We start from the raw sequence: 22,006 nt of genomic DNA on the forward strand, positions 1-22,006 counted from the left end.
CCCCCGCCCCCCGCGGCTCCGCCCCTCCCCCTAATCGGCCCTCCCCCCTCCCCCACCCCCACCCCGATCCGCCCCCCCGCCCCGGCCCGCCGCCGGCGCCCTGGAAATATGAAGAGACGCTGCAGCTGCGGCGGCGGTGGCGGCCCCTGCACCTCGGCGCGCGCGGCTGCGGCGGACGCGGAGGAGGAAGCGGACTTGGCGTGTGCCTGGCGAGAGCTCGAACCCTCGCCGCGGGGTGACAGCGCGCCCAGAGTGGCCGGCCGCGAGCTCTCGGCCCCGGAGCCCCCGGCCGCCGAGCGCACCGAGCCGGACATGGGGCGCGCCGGGGCCGCCTGAGCCCGAGCCCGAGCCGGACGGAGCGCGCGGAGCCCCGGGACGAGCGCCGGACGACAGCGGCCTGGCTCGGCCCGCGTCCTTTGTCCCCGCTCCCTCCCGGGCGGCCCGGCGCTGGGGCTGAGCGCTGCCGGGTCCTCCCTCCGGGGCGCGGGCGGGACGCACGGAACCCGAGTTGGGGATCGCAGAGGCGCCGGCGGCCCGGGGAGGCGCGAGCGCCGGGGTGGCTGGAGATGTCCTGTCTCGGCTGCCTCCTCGTGAGATACCTGTTCCCGGCCCTCCTGCTGCACGGTGAGTTCCCGGGAGGAGCCCCCGCGCTTCACCCTGGGCCCGCCTGGGAGAAGGGACACCCCCTTTTCCGAGACTCAGAGCCCCTTTTACCCACAGGCGCCCAGAGCTGTCTCACTGCTGGAGTTTTCTTTCGTGGGACGTGCAAAGTTGGGGAGACACTCCCCCCCCACCCCGACACCTTTCCGCTCCCGAATCTTTTGCAGTGAGTCCCGGGGACACTTGAATTCATTCTGACGGATTTTTTTCAAAGTATACACGAGAGTGAAACCTCATGTTTTGCGGTGCAGTTTCCAAAATGTCACAGCGCAGGAGTGACTCTCGAAGTGAGGCAAGTTGTTTATGGGGTTGCGAAGAGAAACGAGGCTCATTGAAGGGGCTAAACATCTCGGCTGAGGAGGGCTGCTCGCTTTTCTGGGGACTGGTGCTCAGTGTTTTTCAAAAGCGTTTGGGCTCCTCTCTGTAGGGAGGTGCCGGGGTTTGCTCCCTAAGGGACCGACGGGTAGAGGCTGCTCATTGTTTGGGTGCAGTTTCCAGGAGCGAGGCGCGTCTCCTGGCCAAGCTGAAAGCATTAGGACCAGCCTTGGAAGGCCCACCCGGACTTGTGCTCTCATTCCCCTGTGCTCTCGCTTGAGCCTTTTGTTTCGGGGTTGCATCCATTTTCTCAGGGGATCTACTAAACCCTTAGCCAGGGAACATCAGCCCTTCAAAAGAGTTCCAGAAATTGTACTGAGAAGGATTAGGCAGACGTGCACTAGAGTCCACAACAGAGTTTGTGGTCGCTTGGAATTGATAAGGTGACAGGCTGCAGCCCACTTTCCTCAAGGCTGGGACACCTGACATTTCTGCGGAATGGCCACCGGCCCTTCCTCCCTACCTCAACATCCGTCTCCTGCCCTGGATCCCCTTCAGCCTCAGTGTGCATTGAGGCCAGAACTGGAAATCAGGTTGTGATCCTCTAGATGATCCCTGGAAAGGGGGAAGCTGGAAAACTTGTTAACCCACAAGATGCCGGGCTGTTGTTCTCTTTGTAGGCCCTTCCCCAGACTGGGGCTCACTGGGGCTCCCAGCTCCACAGTCTGTGTGGATGCCTCTGGTTGGGCCAGACCTTCCCAATTGCCAAGGTGTGCTTTGTGCCCCAGTAATCCCAGAACTTAAAAGTCAGGAGGGAAGGCTTGCAGTTAGAGGGCAGAGAGAGGAGGTATAATTATAGGGTTGGACTCTGAGGCCCATCTGCTTAGAATTACAGAGCAGTTTTAATCTTTGGCTGAAACATGAAACAAATCAGAGCCAATGAACAGATCAAACAGCAGCTGCCACACACAAGAAAAGAGAGCAAGAAAGAGAGATGAAACAGGGAAAATCGTCCCTTTAAAGAAATCTGTTGCAATATCTTGCGAAGAAACAGATAGGATGATCAAATAGCTTTAAAAGGAAACTTTACTTGCAAAGTTGACACAGATAGAGGATTTTGCACGAAATCTTTGGTTTTTGAACTACAAAAGCCATTCTCAGCAATGCAGCCTAGTCCATCCAGATTGGGCATTTTTTTCCTCTTTTCAGAGGCTGGGGTTGTAATTATACAACCTACCCTACCAGTGCAAGCTGGGAGACTAATAACCAGCGGGTAACAAGTCTCTCCGTAGTGAGGTGATAGTAGAGCCCCATTTCATCCACGTTAGTCTGGAGTCTTTGGCGGCTCCTTGGAATCTGGGATATACCCAGATTCAGGGGCCCTGGAAGGAGGACCGTATGCAGAGGAAACTGGAAGAGACAGTCTGAGCTATAACGTGGTGGGACAGCAGCACCAGAAATCTGTGTGTGCATAGATGTGTGTGTGCATGTGCAGGTGTGTGTGTGTGTATGAAGAGAATATAAAATAAAACAGGATTTGCAAAGTTTAATTCGGTGACATGGATACACCTTCAAAGAGCTCTCCAACTTGAAAATGAATCTGCAGTGGCAAAGTTATTAAAACTGAATTTGCCCCCAAATTACTTGGATCCAACAAGGGAGTGTTGGATATTAGTGCAAAAAATAAACAGAGTCAATAGTTGCTCAATTTATAAAATCTTCAGGATTTAAGAAGGGTTTGTCATAGCTAGTTAAGATAACGTAAAGCACTAGAAAAGAGCTGGGTAATCTCCCTTTCCGCCTTTCCCTGATTTTTCCTTGATCGAAGTAGTTTTATGAGAAAATGGGTATTAACCTAACCGAAGAGAATGATTTCAAAGGGATTTTGCAAGCATTCCCAAATTCCATTCTGTAGTAACAGATGGAGCTTGATCATGTATTTAAAGCGAAGTTATAAGTCTGAATGAAACTCCCTGAAATCTTTTTAGATTGGCACAATGACTTCTTTCTGATAAATATGGTATTTTATTTTGCTAATCATATGACATCATTCGCCTATTTATACCAGCAATTTGTAGGTAAACTATATTTTCTATGATTATAAATGCATTCTGGCAAATTTTAACAAATTCAGTTCCAGACACCATTTATAGATTAGTAGGTACACCAAGTCATGTTGATAAGATTGAAACTTTTCATAAAGTATACGGGGCCTTGATGAAGAAGGAACCTGTGCGAAAACGCTATAGATACCGTTATGTTTGGTAACCAGTCTTTGTCCAGTTTTTTGTATTCCTCTCTCAATTCATTGCAAGTCATGAGTCACTTCTTACGTGCCTCTTGGTGAGTAATTTAGACTCTGGCGAAAGTTGAGCCCGTTTATTTTTCTTATTTTTTTTTTTTAAACTGTAAATGTCGGGCAAGACCCAAGTTCAGAATTTGACGGCATGAAAGTATACATGTCAGTGTTACTTTCCTCTTCTTCAAATTCTGAAAACAATGGCGTTTCTGAATCCAAATAAAACCTATTGAATGTCATGATGGCATGCAGCTGGAAGATGTCCGTTATCACTATTTTCTTTGCTTACGTGAAAAGCCACGAAAGTTTCAGATGTCAAATTCTAAAACTCGTTCAGTTCCAGAAATGCAGATGAGCTCAAGGTGCTCCAGAAGAGCCCATGCTTTAATGCACAGCAAAGTACTAATTCTCTTTGCTAAGGAAAACATTTGTTTTTAAGGAGCAGAGTTGCTGTTGGGAGAGAGCCTCCATTGCTGAATGCTGTCTACTTTTGTGGAATTCATTGACTTTCCTGAAAGGTGAAGATGCGTTTAAGCTCTTCCCTTCCGTTCAAGCTTATTCTGTCAAAACTGTAAAAAACTGCATAGATTGCCAAATGACAGTTTGACCAACAGAATAGGAGGGCTCATGTAAATAGTGAGAAACAGAAATCTTTGAAAGACCAATGACTTAAGACAATATTTGTACCAAAGCGTTCTCTTTCCTGCACCTTTTTTCCCTGTCATAAAAAGGAAATGAAGTCTTGAAAAGGCATGAATTATCCGTTCATAGCAGGGGTCTTAGATAGATGGTAACTATTTTCTTGGTTAATAAATTGACTTGTTTCAAGCGTGTGACTAAGCAGGAAAGCCAGCCCAGTTTTTCCCCCTGGAAGAGAACGGAACTAAGTATCAGGGGATGACATGAGTATGCAATACATGCTGTTTTGGAACAGATGGATGACAGCTTGATAGAATCAATTAAATGGAAGCATAAAACTTTAAGAATAGAAATAGAAAATGATTGTTAGTGATTTTGTACTTGAACTGAGAGTATACACAGCAGAACACGTCTTTGACAGACTCTACACGTAGAGTTTGAAGTTACTACAGAGATAACTTGAGATAAAAAGCCTACTGTAGTTATCAAAGTAGGACTTTCCACTGTGCCAAGATTTCATGCAAATACATTGTTGCTTAGTTCTCTCCAATTTGGGACTGAAAATTTTCAGGAAAGTTGAGTGATACCTGTGTCACCAAGGCTCTATCAGCCTAAAATTATTAAGGACATTCTGTTGTCCTGCTCTGCAGAGGTTTTTCAGGTTCTTTCATTGAGCTGACCATTCACGCAACAAGTGCTTTCATGAAGGCCTAATGTGTGTCATTGGTCACCAACTGATAGGGATACGGGGTGAGGAAGGCCGTGTCACCAGCCCTGAAGATTCTTGGAGACTATCTAGAAGTGCAGGAGAAATGCTTATTGCAGACCCCAGAGCTTGGAGGACAGCAGACTGGTCAGCCGCGCTGTTTTCTCTGCAGGGAAATCCCACGCACACAACACACACTCTCACCCACACCATATATATACACACACGTCACATACACACGCCTATACCATGCACACACCACGCACTCATACAGTCATACTTATATCACATACACACCACACCCACACACCTATACTGCATACACACCACACGCTCAACACACACAGTCTTACCTATACCACCTACCCACCAGACATACCACATATATGCACACCACGCACAACACATGCACATTCATGCACAGACCTTGCAGGCATACACACCACACACTTGCATGCATACAGTACATGTGCACACTATACACACATGACTTGCACACTCACACAAGACTGTTGAAAGAGGACAGACCTGGTGCAGCAGTTAACTGCAGCCCCAACCTGTGCAGTTTCCAAGCTCTAGTACAACACCAGTGTCTAACGTAAAAATATTACCTTGTTTTCAGATGAAGAGAAATGGACCCAGGAATTTGACATCTTGACTCTATTGTATCTCTCATGAAAAGACAGGAGGGCAGGCCATGGTGGCTCAGCAGGCAGAGTTCTCGCCTGCCATGCTGGAGACCCGGGTTCGATTCCTGGTGCCTGCCCATGCAAAAAAAAAAAGTGTAAGAAAAACACTTTTAGATATGAAGGTTTAGAGACTGGTAAAAGACACTCTTTTAACTTTTGTTTCTCTCAAAAATTGAATGAAAATGGAAGGAGGAACATGGTAAAGTGGTAGGAAAGTCAGTCTATCTGATGCCCATGGGCTTTTCTTCCCCCACATGAAAAGCTGGACTGGGCGTTATCTAGGAATAGCCATGACTTCATTTAAATAAATAGTCGTGACTTTATTTAATCGGGCAGGGCAGTTTCATAGCTAAGTAATTGCCAGTCGAATCAGCCACATTTTATCTGCTTTAAAATTCTACATATCACACAGGTTCCAACTGGAGAATACTTTTCTCACTCTGATTATTAACTTAATCCATGGCATGGCATTATAAAGCACCGAAAGATGCAAAATGAACAAGAAAAATTATTCGAAATCCTTCAACCATCATTAATATTTTGCCACTGTTCTCATGTACCCTTTTTTAAAGCTATGGATTTTTTAAAAAGCATTAAAGTACACACACACACACACACACACACACACACACACACACACACTATACTCTAACCTGGTCAACTAATGTTCAACCCAAGAGTGCTTGAAAATCATTGTTTCCTTCCCAAGAAATTTTATATTTTATTACATATAAAATGGTTTAGAATTTTTGGTTTTTCAGTCAATCGAGGTAGACAGGTGAGAATCCCTGAAATATATCTAGGTAATTCAGATTTTTAAAATGTTATAAAAAATCAGGGATTTGGACATGGAGTAGAACATTCCCTCTATGTTTCTTTTTGCTTTTCAACAGTGGTCCTTGGCTGAGAGAGCCTAGCACAGGCTGGCCTTCAATTGTTTGTTGAATGAATGAATACTGACTTTCTAGGGAAAGCACTTTTCCACTCCCTGCTCCCTTCCCTTCCAGGGCTCTTTTGGTCTCTTTTTGGATTGGCTTGCTTTCTGGGAGCATCCTGGTTTGACAAAGAAAATCTCCTGTGGATAACTATATCAAAAGTCAAATATTTGTTCCCTTGAAAGTGTGCTAAGGACTGTTGTCTGTATACAGACTCTGCTGGGTTCACGTGGAGGAGAAGCAGTTAACTTAGTCCCACAGCCTTTCATTTAGGGTGGTGATCTCTGTATTGATGGCCCACCCTAGGTTTCCTTTCATTTAGGGAACTTGGTTATTTTATTTGCTATCGTTGGGGAATTTCACTCCCTGAACAGCAGATTATTGTGTTTATAATTGTAGGTAAGATCATTCTGCATTCATTTGGGATGACTTCTGGGCCTAATCCATTCCTTGGGAGTAATTCATTTGCACGTGCACGTACACGTGCGCACACGTGTGCATGCACACGCACAAAGGAAATAGCCCTCTCAGGCTCCAGGAGCTCCTTCAGTTCCCTGGAAGTGGTAATTTGTAAAATTGCACCCTAAAGCCCTCAGGACTTCATTTGTTTTCAGCAGGTGAGCAATTTACCTCTAGAGTCTACTTTTTTCTACCCCCTACACTCCAAAGAAGCTAGGGCTATGCCGTAATCGTTTTATCGTGGGACTCCATGAGGTATGAGACCATTGGAGCATGAGGTCACTGGTAAGCTCCTCCTTCAGAATCCCAGTGAACTGGCCACAGATCTTGGGGAGCTGCCCGATTAGTTGATGTAAAGGACTGTTTCCATGACACTTCACAGTTGAGAGTGGGTCCCCAGTTATTCCTGCCTGTGCCTACAGACTAACTCGCATTTGATTACATGCATAGAGTGAATCATCAGGCATTATACAGTTCTTAGCTATCGTCATTATCGTCAGCCTTATTATAATTTTTCATTTATTCGAGAAGAAGAAGGGCCCAGAGTCAATGACTTCCCCCAAGCTGCCATGAAGACTCAAAACTCTCACTGCCGTCGACTGTGCAGTTGAGATGATTCCTTTGAGGTTCTCCTTCCCCTGGATTCATTTGAACCTTCATCAATCACCCAGTCCCCTCAATTAACCAAAATATCGACTCCTCAGTTAACTGCAGTGTTGAGGATATTTGCATGTGCACTCACACGTAAAGACTTCTTCATTCTCATTGAGTAAGAAAAATAAGGGGGGGAATGTCATGGGCCTAAACAGGGCCAATATCTTAACTCCAGGCTATTATTTCCCCATCCCAGCACACCAAACACACCACACCATGCTGCCATTCCCGAAATGGCCTTTAGCCACTTGAGAACCTGCTTCATTAGAGAAAGATCAGAGCCACCCTCATCCCACGCAGCATAGCAGAATGGTCAGCAGCACGATACTGTGCTAACAACTGCACAAGAAGTCCAATTTAGTGGAGGGCTTTACAAATCATTATAGTGCATAATAAGTGTATTTGTTGTTATATTAGGCCTGCTTAGATCCAAGCTTTCCTGGAATGTGCACTGCCAAGTACAAGGAACAGATTATATAGTGGGAGATAGATCGAAGTGGTCTATTTAAATATTTTATAAAAGTTCCACTTTTGTAATGCTAAATTAGTATATGTTTCTCTCTCTCTATTTATATATCTTTCTTAATATTACTTCTCACTAAAACTTTCCTCCACAAGATGCAACAGATGGCCAGAACATCTCCAAGACTAAAAAGAGAGTCTACTATTTGTTGAAATCAGTCCCCTTCTCGTATCTCTCCCATTTATAACAGTCTGGAATAACGCGGCAGCTTTATAATTGATTTTCCTGCTTCCAGTCTGCCCCCAACACTCCAAAAAAAAAGGAGAAAGCAAGCTTGGAGAATCTGTGCCCAGCCACTACATTGCTCACGGTTTCTTGGTGGTTCCTCTTTACTTTCACACCAGGTCCATGCCCAGCATGGTGAGCATGACCTTCTTGACCTGCCCTGCCTTTCCCCTGAGCCATCTGCAGTTCTTCCCACTCCATCCTCTTTGCATATGCTGGAGACGCCATGCACTCTGCTAGGCATTCCACCTACAAGTGTGGTGCCTGCCCTGCAGCCACCAAGGAAGTCCTAAGAGCCTCGTCCCTCCGCCCCCCCGCCCCAGCCCCTTTGCAGTCCCTGTGTGCCGGTCCTGTTCTCCTGCTCCTCAGGCCTTGACCTCTGTAGCTTCCAGCCTAGCATGGTGCCTGGCTCTTCAGAGCCCCGGCAGTGGTCTGAATCAGTGACTCACTAGTTCTCGTCCCAGAGTTGGAGTTGACATGCTTCTGGTATTGCGGTGAATATGGGGTCCCCAGAGAGAACAGAAATCTGAGGTGGGTCTCTTGGGAGGGCACGCTGGGACTGACTCTCACTTGGGGTATACAGATTGATTGATTTGCTCCATTTGGCCCCTTCTGCCACTGAGCTTGGTGCTTCAATGAGCTTTTAATTTCCTGCCCCTTGCTAGAACTAGCACTGGTTAGATGCCTGCCCCCGGTTCGCACACCAGACACACCAGCTGAATACGGAGAGCAGGGTGAGCAGTTAACCCAAGCCTAAGAGATGAGGTCTTCTCTTTACCACAACTCCTTCTTTCTCCTGACCCATTTAATTTTGTTCCCTGGGAGTAATCAAGACAGTAGGTTTTTCAACGGGGAAAGATAAGAAGGTAATACCAACCCCCCTTTTTTTTCCCAGCCTTAAAACTACAGTATCACCGTAGAGTGTTGCCCCTAAATCACCCTGTTCTGGTCAAGCTGTGCCCGCTGGAAAGCTCTCCTCCCATTTAGTGCCCATGTGGATCAGGCTGCTGCTGTCTGGCCAGGTTCCTGTGCTTCATTCTTCCTCACGTAAGAGCGATGGTGAATATGGAGATTATTTGTACCTAGGCACCCTGGGTAACATAATGATGGTTTTTTGCCAGCTTTCCAATGGTTTGCATATTGGTGGCTCTCGGATTGTATTTCTTCCACTACTGGTTGAAAAACCTAAGTGTAGATTCCCCTTACCATGGGATTCTAGCCTTCTGAATGACCACATCAAACAATCCCCCACACACATCCCCCTTCCTCTGCCTTGGAAGCCCCCAACCTTCCTTCCCTGGAGACCTCCTTTGTCACCTTGTGGTTGAACATACAAGCCTCAGCTCTTTACTCTGAACACCTCATCCTTTTCAGCACTGAGTACACGTTCTCTGGCTGACTTTCATCATTCCTTTAACTTCTCTGTTCGTTAGGTATGGCTTTCTGATAGTGGACTAAGAGCTGAATCACCATTTAGAACAATAACAACCAACACTTAATGAGAGGATATTAGGTGCCAGACACCATGCAAAGAAATAGCCTCAGTTAATCCTGGGGACATCCCCAGGAAGTGGATAATGTGTTTATCCCTTCATTACAGATGAGTACACTAACGCTTGGGAAGGCTGAATAATTTGTTCAAAGTCCCAAAGCTAAGGTTCTTTATCATCAAAGGGAAGATGCATGTCTTGGTCTATTTTTTAAGATCCTTGAAATCGGTAGGCATCTTACAATGAACAATCATCTCAGACTCATCAGCCAGCAGACAGAGCCCAGGAAGAAGGTGTGTTGGCCTTCGTCCAGGTGGACTGGATGTGATGGTTCTGCAGTTGTCACAGCCATACCCTCATGTTCACCGTTGGTGCTTGTCCCTTGAGTTTAGTGGCAAACAGGCTGGTTTTGAAAAGAGTGATTTGAATGACTGGGTCAAGCCATCGTATTTCCTTCTCAATAACTCATTTAAACATTATACTGTCAGAATTGAAGAGACACATCATGATGAGGTGTGGAAAGGAGCCATCCCAGAGCAGTGGAGCATTGCTTTGACATTAGGAAGCAAATATTTTTCACTGCAGGAATAACCACAATTTCATATTTTCCTCACATGGCAACAGTCAATTACTTGAAAAGGAAGCTTCCCTCAAAAAGATGAGGCTGTGCTTGTGGGTGTTAAAATATTAATTAATTTATTAAGGACATGGGGTTTGGATCACTGGCTAGTGATGTGGGGAAAAAATTCAGATTTGAAAAAATATATGACATATGTAGATACCTTTAGAATCCCTCTAAATGCTGCATTCCAGGAGACCACAGGGATGCTAACTGGGGTCAGCATGCTAGTTGAAACTTACTTGTCGGCCCTTATTTAGTACCTTATTTCTCATAGATTGAAAACAAATGAGCAAACCTCAGAGTCTTACATGCACAAAGATAGATGGTAATTTTGACATCTGATCTCTGGATAGTCAAAGACTTTCCCAACTGCCAAAGTTATTAGATAATCCATAAAGGGATCTATCAATGAATGTTAATGCATGAAAATATAAAATGTGTCCTTAATAAAAGAACTCTAAAATAAATTTATATATATAATATGTATGATCTTTGAATGAATATGACAAAAATTTTATATATACAGGAAAGTTCACATTATAAAGCATATTACGTTGTACACTTTAGCCTGGGTGGAAGGTTCGTGGGTGTATTTGTGTATAAAATCTAAACCATATACTAAAGATTAGTGCACTTGCGTACCTTACTGCACATATATTATACCTCAATAAAAATGTACAAAAGAAATTGATAACATAATTTTATCAAAAATATTGAATTGACAAATTCATGAATTTGATAAGGAAAGCACTGAGATCCAAGTACAAAACCTGACACAGTGCTTCAAGGGCAATTCACAAGAGAAAAAAATCACTGATGACTTCTGAATATATTTGTATATATTTTATATACATATAAATATATATAAGTTCAACCTCATTGTTAGCTAGAAAGATGAAAACTTCAATAACAATTGAATAAAAATCTACTTATCAAATTTGAAAAGATTATTCGATGTACAGGGATATGCATTCCCCAACACTGCTGGAGGGCCCCTCAAAATACACGGAGATCTTAATAATCCATTTTGGAGCCAGGGTGCTAGTGTTCTGATACTGAGATACACAGAAAGTGGTTGATTACCTGTCACATGAGAAGCATTGCAACCGAAGGCAAAAGAAATTGCCAAATCGCTTTGAATAGATTAAAAAATTCAAAGCAGTCGGAGGCTGCTGTGAACGATTCATGCATATCTTGAAGACTGATATAAAGGTACTGGGTCATCCTTAAAAGAAGTGTTTTTCCCACTGGTACGTAAAATAATGATGCATCATAACAATCACTGAAGTCTTCAATTTGATGAAATCCTATAAGTGGCAGATCCAGTGTCAAACCCAAGCACCCTAGCTTTGAGGATTTCATCCAAATACATTCTTTCTTACAAATTTTATGATCTTTGTGGGAAAAGATCATTTGCAGGATGTACATAGGTTTCCAAGTTCATTTTTAGCATACAGCTCAGTTGAGAGTGAGATAATAGTGTTTCTACTGAATGCTTTGCCTGTCATATTTAAAACTTTCGTCCCCAACTCCCAATATCTTGTGGCTTTAGTTGAAACCATTTCTAAGTTAGCCACATCATCTCTGATTGTGCAGCTGCCCCACCAAATGGCAAGTTGTACTGTGTTGCATTCCTTGATTGCCTAAGGAGGACATTCGCGAGATGTGTACCTTTAACATGATAATTACAACTTTGGGGTTGGCAAGAGTACAATGAATAGTACCCCCTCATTCCTACTCTAACTCAGAGCTCACTTGGAGAGAGACCCACACAGCTGTCAGACAAGTGATTATGGACTTCAGAATCATGATCAGTGGTTGACTGGAAGATGCAGTTCACATGTGTGTCTGTGATAAGATTGCCCACAGCTTACCCTGAATTTTTCAGAATTTCCACCAAGTCCCCCGTCACGGTAAACTGAAGGACAGGGTCCTTATTATACGGCCAAAAGCAGATCAAAGTGCATTTATTTTGTGAGCAGGCTGCTCTTGAAGGTAGGAAGAGAGAAACAGCTGAGTCAACCATGCTTGGTTTCTTTACCATAACTTACGCCAATTTACTTGCAAGGGCGGAATGAGTGATGAGAAGGATTTCCAGGAGTATTCCTCTAGTGGAAAAGCTTTCCCTCTAAGGAAACAAGGGGCTATGGGAGAGGAAATTCCTGCTTAAAAACCATCACCACCAAATAGTGATACCAGTAGACATCGATTTTTAATTTTTAGTGTTTCCTTCATTATAGCTTAGGTCAAAACCAGCTTGCTTGGCTAAATGGGGTTCTGTCTTCTCTGTGTCCAAGATGTTAGAGAAGAAATTCGTTCAATGCTCTAAATGTTTTGTCCACATGACAACACATACCAGTGTTTTACAAATATCTGAATGTTCTCCATTTCTGGGCCTGAATTTATCTGGATAGATTTTCATCAGGTTGCTAATAGGTCGTTATGTTCTGGATCTAACTTTTCATTTACAAATGATCTTTTATAGACCATGATTTCTCTATGAAGCTATTCAGGTGTTGATTGGAAAATATATACTTGCCTCCCAATCAGTAGCATTCTAACAGGTGCATTTTGGTTTTTGCATGTTTACTTTGTCTTTTCTTTTGGTACGTTGGTCTTAGTAGTGTCTTTTGTGCTAACACAGTGCCGAATGCTTAGTAGGTCCACAACAAAGACCCCACTGATTTGTTAATTACTTCAGGAGTGAATCTCAATAGAAACAGCAGCTTTCATATTATGACTCCATTAGTTTTCCTTGATTTCTTCTGAACACTAGGCCACTTGCGTGGATTTTGGCCAACCCAAATTACCTGTTGTATGTAGATAAACTTAGTCCTACTGTTCCTTTAGCCCTGGAAAAGAAAAATATGCCATCTTCTTGCAATTAGTTTTAAACCTATTGTATTAGTTAGGGTTCTCTAGAGAAACAAAAGCAACAGGGAACACTTGCAAATATAAAATTTATAAAAGTGTCTCACGTGACCACGGGAATGCAGAGTCCAAAATCTGCAGAGTAGGCTGTGAAGCTGACAATTCCAATGGAGGGTCTGGACGAACTCCACAGGAGAGGTTTACCACCCGAAACAGGAAGAGTCTGTCTCTTCTGAATCCTCCTTATAAGGCTTTCAGTGATTAGATTAAGCATCACTCATTGCAGAAGACACACTCCTTTGGCTGATTACAAATGGAATCAGTTGTGGATGCAGCTGACATGATCATGATTTAATTTTGTGAAATGTCCTCATCACAACAGACAAGCCAACACTTGCCCAACCACCACTTGACCAAGTTGACACATGAACCTGACCATGACACCTATATTGTATATTTGATTGGTTCCTGTCCTTTGGGGGAAAAAGGGTCTTGCCTTGAAAGATAATGTGGGGAGAGAGGAATGGCACTGTTCCTAGGTTATAAGGGAAGGTGGAGTATTTGCTTCCCTCTGACAGAAGCTCTGATGAGGGTGTCCATTTGGAGACCAAGACAGTAAGTGGATGCTGTGGTTGGGGTGATCAGATGGGGGCCAAGCCAGTCAGGGAGCAGAATGTAGCTGGGGGTCCCCTGAGCTATCCCCCTGTTGCATTTTTCTGGAGCTTGGTCTCCTCGCTTTTCCCTTCTCATGCACATGTGTCATGACACATGCCCTCTCTTCTGAACGACCCCTTTCTCACCTGTCCCATCTCCTCCACTTTTGTGGCTTGAGAACAGGTCCATTTCTCTCATCTACACTCCTCATGGCATTGGCTTACTGACATGGCACAGTTACCTGTTTAGATGCACAACCTTATGTACTGTTCCCTAGACACACCAATTTGAGTTTTCTGGGACCTGGCCAGTGGCCTCAAGCAAGTCACACTTTGTACCTATCACAGCTGTTACCTCTGTGGGTCTCATCTGCCTCACCTATAAAGGGGTCTCCGTGGACATTCCTGTCTTTATACTGTAAATTCTAAGAGACCAAATGCTGGAGGAAGGTCCGATGGAGGAGAAGGACATTTCCACGTTGGGCCACTTCATGCTGCAGCCCAAGCTGTGTCTGATGCTGAGTTTCCTTTTGGCTCACTATCCACATTTCCTTTTCAGGGCTGGGAGAGGGTTCTGCCCTCCTTCATCCAGATAGCAGATCCCATCCTCGGTCCTTGGAGAAAAGTGCCTGGAGGGCTTTCAAGGAGTCCCAGTGTCATCACATGCTCAAACACCTTCACAGTGGAGCTCGGATCACTGTCCAGATGCCGCCAGCCATCGAGGGTCATTGGGTCTCCACGGGGTAAGGCAGGAAGAGTGGGAATGAGGCTGGAGAAACCAGAGAGAACACCTAAGTGGAGAACCCCTTTGCTAGCTTCTAGATGCCTAGAAACTTTGTATCACTGGCAACGATTTAGGTGTTGTCTAAGTTTTAACTAAGTGCCAAGCAAGTTTTCGAAACTACGGTTGCTGACAAAACAGATCCCTGCTGGAGAAATGAAACTCTGGAGCAGAGCTAAGACGTTCCCACAGTTCACCACAGAGGGTGCGTGAATAGAGTCTTGTTTACTGAACTCTATCGGACCACTTGTTTATAAAAAGAAACCATTAGCAAGGGAAATTAAGAGTCTGTGTTTCACCAACCCTGAAACATGACTGGCAAGCTTCTTATGGTCTACATATTCTAGCCATATTCTGGTAATTTAATATATGGCTTCAGGGTTCTAAGAGTAAGATAAAAAGTACTTAGACTAACTCCACTAGCCAGGGCAGAGTTGTTGGATTCTTTTCCATTGCTGTGGAGCTCAGCTTTGTCCCAGTTTGAGCTCTGGCTTATCTTCCATTAGACCTTTTAAAAATAGCCTAGACTTGTACTTTTTTTTCTACTCATTAAATTGTTGAGAATTAACAAGACGAGCTCCGGGATCTGATCATTTTTCCCTGTGCACTGTACCTGGGATATGGATAGCAGCTCCAGGTACCTTGGGGAGAGATCAAATGGATATGGAGAAGAGAGAGAAAAAAAAAAAAAGAAATTTATAAGATGATGAAGACTCAGAATTTTTTTAAAAAATGGGGTCTTTCAAAATAACCCACATGATGGATATGTGCATAAATGCATAAACCATCTTTTTTTTTTTTTTTTTTTGCATGGGCAGGCACTGGGAATCGAATCCAGGTCTCTGGCATGGCAGGCGAGAACTCTGCCTGCAGAGCCACTGTGGCCCACCCTTGCATAAACCATCTTGATGTGCTATACTTTGAAATAACTTATCCTTTTATCCAACAAATATTTATTAAGGGCCTACTTGGTACCAAACACTATTCGGAATTTTGTGTGTTTTAGTAGTCATCAAAATCCCTATCTTCCAGGATGTTACCAAAAAAGCCCACAAAGAAATAAGATTGTAAAATGGGACAAGTGCTATGGAGTTAAAAAAGAAACCAGGGGCCACGAGTGAATACCAGGGGTCCTCTTTTAAGTTGGGGCTGGGGGTAGGGGTGGGAATGTGTATTTTAAAAGGTGACACTTGAACAGAGACACAATTGGCTTTTCAAAGACGGAGGGAGAATTTCCACCTGGAAGAGTGAGCAAAGGCCTAGCTAGGTGGCAGAGAGAGCAAGAGCCTGGCTCGGTTGGAGAAGACAGAAAGCCCCTATGGTTAGGGTGTAGGAAAGGAGAGGAGAATGGCCTCATCCATGACCGGAGAGGAAGACGGGGACAGCTCTGAAGCATCTTCAGCATGGGACATGCTTAGATGCCCTATGCCCCAAAGCCCCACGCCCCATCGTGGTCCAGCTTCATTACAATGCAGTCTGGGTGAGATGGGGAAGTGGATCGTACAAACAGTAATTTGGGGATGAGCAATTAGGAGACTTTAGCAACAGAAAGGGCAAAAGATAGGTAAGAGCGATGGAGAAATGAATGGACTTGAGATCACACCGTTCTTCAGAGAAAGAGTCAACAGATTGTCAATACGCAATTGCAAAACAAATGAGTGAACTTTTCATCTGAGCCTCAACTGATGGCAATCACTCCTTACACTGCTTTTCCCTGGAGAAGAAATCGTACAACTTTTCTTCCTCCTCCTTCACGGACTATGATATTTAAAATACTACTGAGGGATGTTATTTGACATCAACTACTGACAATCTTTATATGGAGAGAAGAAAAGACTTTCTAAGTACTATTACCTTTCACTAATTTCTTAACTAAAAAGTCAACATGCTAGCAATTTTGAATATCAATTACCTTTGCAATTTTGGCTTAACTGCTTGACATAGTAGTGTTAAGTCATCCTCAGCCAGAAATCTTTGTGGAAGTTGTGGACTTATAGGCAGAGTTACAAGGCAATGAGTTATAATGGCCGATGAGATGAAAGCCATGGTGAAACTTATATGAGGATTTAGTAAAAGTTTACAGATGAATTCTTTGGCTAATGTATTAAAGAAAGTCCCCACCTTTTCCTTGGTGTGAGCTCAGTTGCATATGTTTGAATTTATTACAGTTATAGCTATATGAGGAATTCACCCAAGGAAGACCTACTGAGCTGTTTCATAGTCTGTGGACCCCATCGTTGTATATCTGGCTTAGGAATCCATCATTTCTCTAATGCCACAGAAAAGGATTTTTTCTCATTGTCAAGCAGCCTAAATGAAAGGAACCCTTATCTGTTGTCAACTTTGCTTTAACAATTAACACCAGTGGTACCATTATTTTTTGGCAAGAGGGAAACCTAGTTTTGAATGGACCCGAGATGTCCAGTTGCCTCCAGGTGATGCCTCCACAAGACTAGATTCAGTTTCAGGAGGACAGATGTAGAGGCCCTGCCTACCTTATATGGGGCCTGTGAAATGAAAAGTACTAAGGAAACGAAGAAGACTGTGTTCCAGCTAGTATACAAAAACGTTTATCTACCAGCACTACACTCTTCTTCCTCGTTCAAAAAGGGCAAACTGCCTCTGTCCGTGCAGTGCCGCAGGAACCGAGGGTGGCCTGTGCTGCTCATCTGCTCTCTGCAGATTGTGAGTGAATGATTTTCCAGATCAGGAGCACAGATGCAGGAGCTAGAACGTCCAGGTCAGGTTCTGCCTCTGATATGTGCTAGTCGTGTGACCTTAGGTGCATCCTCTAAGCTCTTTGTGCCTCGGTTTCCTCATCTGTACAATGGAGATGACAGCAACACCTAATGCCTAGTTGTTGGGAGGCTTTGGTGAATTAGGATTTAGAGAGCACTTAGGACAGGGTCTGGCCCATTGTCAGCCTTCTAATTATGACCGTAACTTTTCATCATCATAATGAACCAGCTCCTCATGTCTTCGGGCTTAAAAACATCTTTCCTTTTCCTTTTCTTCCTCAGGTGCGAGGTGAGGTCAGGCCCAGAGTTCATCACGAGATCTTATAGATTCTACCACAATAACACCTTCAAGGCCTACCAGTTTTATTATGGTGGCAACCGCTGCACGAATCCTACCTATACTCTCATCATCCGTGGCAAGATCCGCCTTCGCCAGGCCTCCTGGATCATCCGTGGGGGCACAGAGGCTGACTATCAGCTTCACAGTGTCCAGATCATCTGCCACACAGAGACCGTCGTGGAGAAGCTCGGCCAGCTGGTCAACCTGACATGTCCTGGATTCATCCCTACTGGAAACCCCTGGGTGCAGGACATGCCTTATGACCTGTGGCGGGAGGAGGGCGGCTGTGAGTGCACAAGGGCCGTGAATTTTGCCATGCATGAGCTTCAGCTCATCCGGGTAGAGAAGCAGTACCTGCACCACAATTTGGACCACCTCGTCGAGGAGCTCTTCCTTGGTGACATCCACACTGATGCTTCCCAGAGAATGTTCTACCGGCCGTCCAGCTACCAGCCTCCTCTGCAGAATGCCAAGGTACTCATATCAGCCAGCTACCCTTAGAATCCAGTGGCTCCTCATTATTAAGTAAAATGAGTGACCTGATGTGAATGCACATCAGTGGGGTAAAGGGGACCCAGTGAAGTGAGAATTCTGGTTGACCAAGGCTGGGGGTTGCTGGAAGGGGAGAGGAGATGCAGACAGTGAAGAAGACCCAGGTTTACCATTGACTTGCCTGGTAGACTTGGGTCTTCTTGCTTCTCTTTGAAGTAGGAGATGGTGGGCTGGTGACTGGGCTGATAGCTGGGCTGGTGACTGGGCTGGTGATTGCTCATGGTTGAACTGAGCTGGTGGTGACTGGATTGGTGCTGGGCTGGGTTGGTGGTGGTTTTTTTGGACTGGTTGCTGACTAGTGTCTGAGCTGGTGGCTGGCCTGGAGGCTGGGCAGTGGTACTAGGACATTCCTAAGGGTCTTTTCAGCTCTTATATTTGAGGTTCCTCTTCTGTGAATCTGAGAGGAAAGAATGAAGGGAAAAGTAGAGATGTTATAGTCTCACTTGGAAAAGACAGGAAGGAGGGGGAGCAGGACAGAAAGGGAGAAGCAATGACGCCTTTGCATGGAAGATTTATAAACATCTCACATGCGTTACTTCCTTCTGTCATCACTGTCACCTTGAGAGGTGAATATTATAATTGCTTTCTTACGCAGAAGAGAAAGTTAAGTTACCAGGCACTACCCAAGATCATAGGAATTTGAACTCAAACCTTTCCTCTCCAAAGTGTACCTTTTTCCCATTTTATTAAGTGAAATATAAAGTCACTGATCAGAAGGGAGAACTAGGAGGGCAGGGAACAACCACAACCTTCTTTTGTTCTTTTCTTTGATGACACTCTAGTAATTGTATCTGGATATCACAAGCTCAGAGTGCAGGGCAGAGTTGTCCGCTGGCTATCCTCCACCGCAGAGGTCTGTGAAACGGGAGGCAAGGAAGGGTGACTGGTTCCTTGTGACAGTCACAAGAGAGCAGGCCCAGGTCTGTTGCATGGGGACCACGCAAGTTTTCCTAGAGGACCCCCCACCCCACCCCCCGCTGCTGCTCAGATGGGCTTCTGGGGATCCTTTTCTGGAACAGGGCTCTAATTGCACAGCCCTGGTGGATTTTGCTTGGTGATTCATTCATCCTTTTTAATCTTTTTTTTTTAATTCTTTTATCTTTGAGTCCTTTGAGTCAATTCATAACTCGTTGAGATATCACAGAATACATCCCCTGCCAAAGACTACTGGGTGTTATCTTTTTTTATCTCTAGTATTGTGAGCTTATGCACTGAAAGTACCCTTTATTGTAATTTTGAAAAATCTGCTGAGAAAGCCCTGTTGGCGGAGATTGCTTCCTTTGGACGCGTCTTGTCACTTGGCCATCAGTGACGGAGCCTGGCAAAGGGGATGAGTGCCCTGAGACTGCATCCTGCCCACCCCCTCGTTTGGGCAGCTGGCCAGCAGGACTTCAGATGCCACCTGGGGTGTGTTCCAACCCAGAACACTGAGTCCCGGCCATTAATTCTGCCTTGTGAGTGTCAAACCTGCTGAAGGGGGAGAGATAAGTTAGGACAGGGAGGCAAGAGCGGGAGCCTCTTGCGTTCGACCCTATGACACTGCTGTCTGGGATCCCGAGATCCTCTTAGAAAGGGAAGAGAGAGAATACGCCCAAAGCTCTGCCCTTTGTGATATGTTGCTTCCCCCCAGGAGGCAGAAGGAGGAGACTCTGCTTACCAGTGTAAGTCTCTGCAGGAGTGGTGGTCTCTGGACCAAGCTTTAGTGGTTGTCTTGGGAAAATTGGTATGAATAAGGGACTTCCACTTCAGTTTGGAACCTTTCCAGATGGTAGCATTATCTGGAAAGCTGTGGCTGAAAGGCACTGCTCTTGCCCTCTCTCATTTGAGATGGTAGCTGGGGAAAGGGGATTTTCAAACCTATATTTGGCTTCCTCTAAATACAGTCTAGCCAACTTTCCAATCATCTCCCATGATGGGAGGTAAGAATATCATGAATAAAAATGGCCCACAGAGAATCCAGAAACTTCATGCTAGCCAAGAACGTCAACCTCCAGCTGTCCCCTGCACCTTTATCAAATCTGCTTAACCAGCAAGAGTCCTTTTCTTTTTCTTACCTTCTTTTGGAAACATTAGTGAGCAGCAAGCAGGGAGAGTGAGTCAGGGTCTGCATAACAAGGCTAAGTCACTCCAGGGCGATATAACTTGCCCTGGGCTGGCGTCACCTGACCTTAGGCTTGTCATCTGCATGAACTCAAATTCCCCTGTCTATGGCAGCTTAGACCCTTTGAGCATCTTCGCTCTTGTTAGCACTGAAAAGAAAGTGTGAACCAGACCAAGCTGTCCTGCCTTACCTCTGGTCTCTTCACTTCTAGTACCTCGTGCTTCTAGTGGCATGGTTCTTCCAGACCCTGTGAAGTCGGCAAGGTAAATAAGTATGTTGCTTTTTACCTTGTAAAAAGGTAACTGCAGATGACTCTTGGGCACTCACTTGGTGGTTTCCTGCAGGAACAAGTTTCCATTCTGGTCAGTCTGTTGACCCACTGCACAGAACTGTCCATGGGGAGAGCAAAGATACGTGCTTAGGGCCGCTGGAGAAAAAGTGAGGTCTTGAAAGTGATAGTAAGCATTGGGCATGGCAGTTGCCAGGCTGATCTTTTTAGAATTTTTGTGAACAAAAGTTGACGAGTATGTTAGTGTTTTTTTAAAACAGTCTATGAAGTTGGACAGAATATGGGCTGTGGAAGTGGAATTCAGTTGGAAGCCGGTTCTTCTGCTCTCACTAGCTTGTGTGTGTTGGTGGTGTTACTGGATCTCTTGGAACCTTCGTTTCCTCTTCTCTATAAAATGGCAAAAGTAAAAAAAGAAATAAATAAAAAATTGAGTGGACTCGTGCAGACTGGTGTCAGGTATCAGAAAAGCTCTCTTCTCCTGGGCGTGTAGGAAGAAGCTCCTAACCAGCCCTCAGGCTCTGGGAAGAACGAAAGGACAGTTGACCAGAGCACATTAGAATGTTTGCTGATGCCTGGACAGAGAACACTTCCTCCTCTTTCCTCTTCCCTCTGCTCCCCGGGCAGGTATGGGGTCTCCTACCCTGATTTTTAAGAAGTAGACTCTTTCAACCCCAGGCCCGATTCTCTGAATTGAGAAACATTAGGGGTGCAGACCTCAAGTATTAACCAGGATATACTGTGAAGTTAAAAAGGGGGAGAACATGAAATAGCATGAATTGTATGATTCCACTTTGTGTAAAAATAATAATAAAAGAATTTAAGCTTGCAAAGAAAAATAATAAGAGAATAAGGTGAGAAACCTAACGACTGCCTGTAAGGAAGGGAACCACAATATGAGGGACAGTTGCATAGATACTTTTCACTACATACCTTTTCGTACCTTTTGAAATGTATGTCATGATCTTACATTACCTCTCGACACAATTACTGCACACGTTGAATCTGAAAAAAAAAATGCTAAGACTCTGAGGCCAAGGAATGTTGGGGCCACAGACCAAGATGGCGGCAGGGCTGAGTCGAGGGCCCAGGCTTCCAGAGCCACTCCTTGGAGCCCTGGAAGCGCGTTTGCCTCCCCAGCTGGCCTGCGTGGCCTACGGGAAGTTCATCAAACGCCGGGCCCCAAGGTCTGGCCAGCCCGGCCACCGCGTGCCTCTGGGAGCTGAAAGGGACCATTCTTCTCTTGTCCTTTGCGTTGTACCTCTTGGCAGTTTGCAGCGAAGTCATCAGGATGTTTTTAGATCCCTTCCCCAGGACGGCTAGGAGAACGAATAAATGGACTTAGACATCAGTGTCTTTCCAGACACAGGAAAAGGGAAACCCCAGTTCTCCCTGCCGGCCACAGGCCCTGCAGGGGCAGGTCGGATGGCCTGGTGGTGGCCGCCTTGGCTGGGTGCAGGAAGGAGGG

General features: G+C 45.1%; 1 protein-coding gene across 1 annotated transcript in view; it reads left to right on the forward strand.

Annotated features, from left to right (window-relative positions):
* The first annotated feature begins 485 nt into the window (after nt 1-485).
* The window catches only part of APCDD1 (APC down-regulated 1), a 34,726-nt gene continuing 13,205 nt past the window's right edge, over nt 486-22,006 (forward strand). Inside the window, exons 1-3 of the mRNA XM_077135989.1 lie at nt 486-624; nt 14,300-14,483; nt 17,542-18,073. Coding sequence (XP_076992104.1) covers nt 567-624; nt 14,300-14,483; nt 17,542-18,073 — 774 coding nt within the window. The 5' untranslated portion in view covers nt 486-566. The remainder of the gene's footprint in view (nt 625-14,299; nt 14,484-17,541; nt 18,074-22,006) is intronic.

The sequence above is a fragment of the Tamandua tetradactyla genome, chromosome 18 (genome assembly GCF_023851605.1).
Source record: "Tamandua tetradactyla isolate mTamTet1 chromosome 18, mTamTet1.pri, whole genome shotgun sequence".
In the NCBI taxonomy this organism is placed as follows: Eukaryota; Metazoa; Chordata; class Mammalia; order Pilosa; family Myrmecophagidae; genus Tamandua; species Tamandua tetradactyla.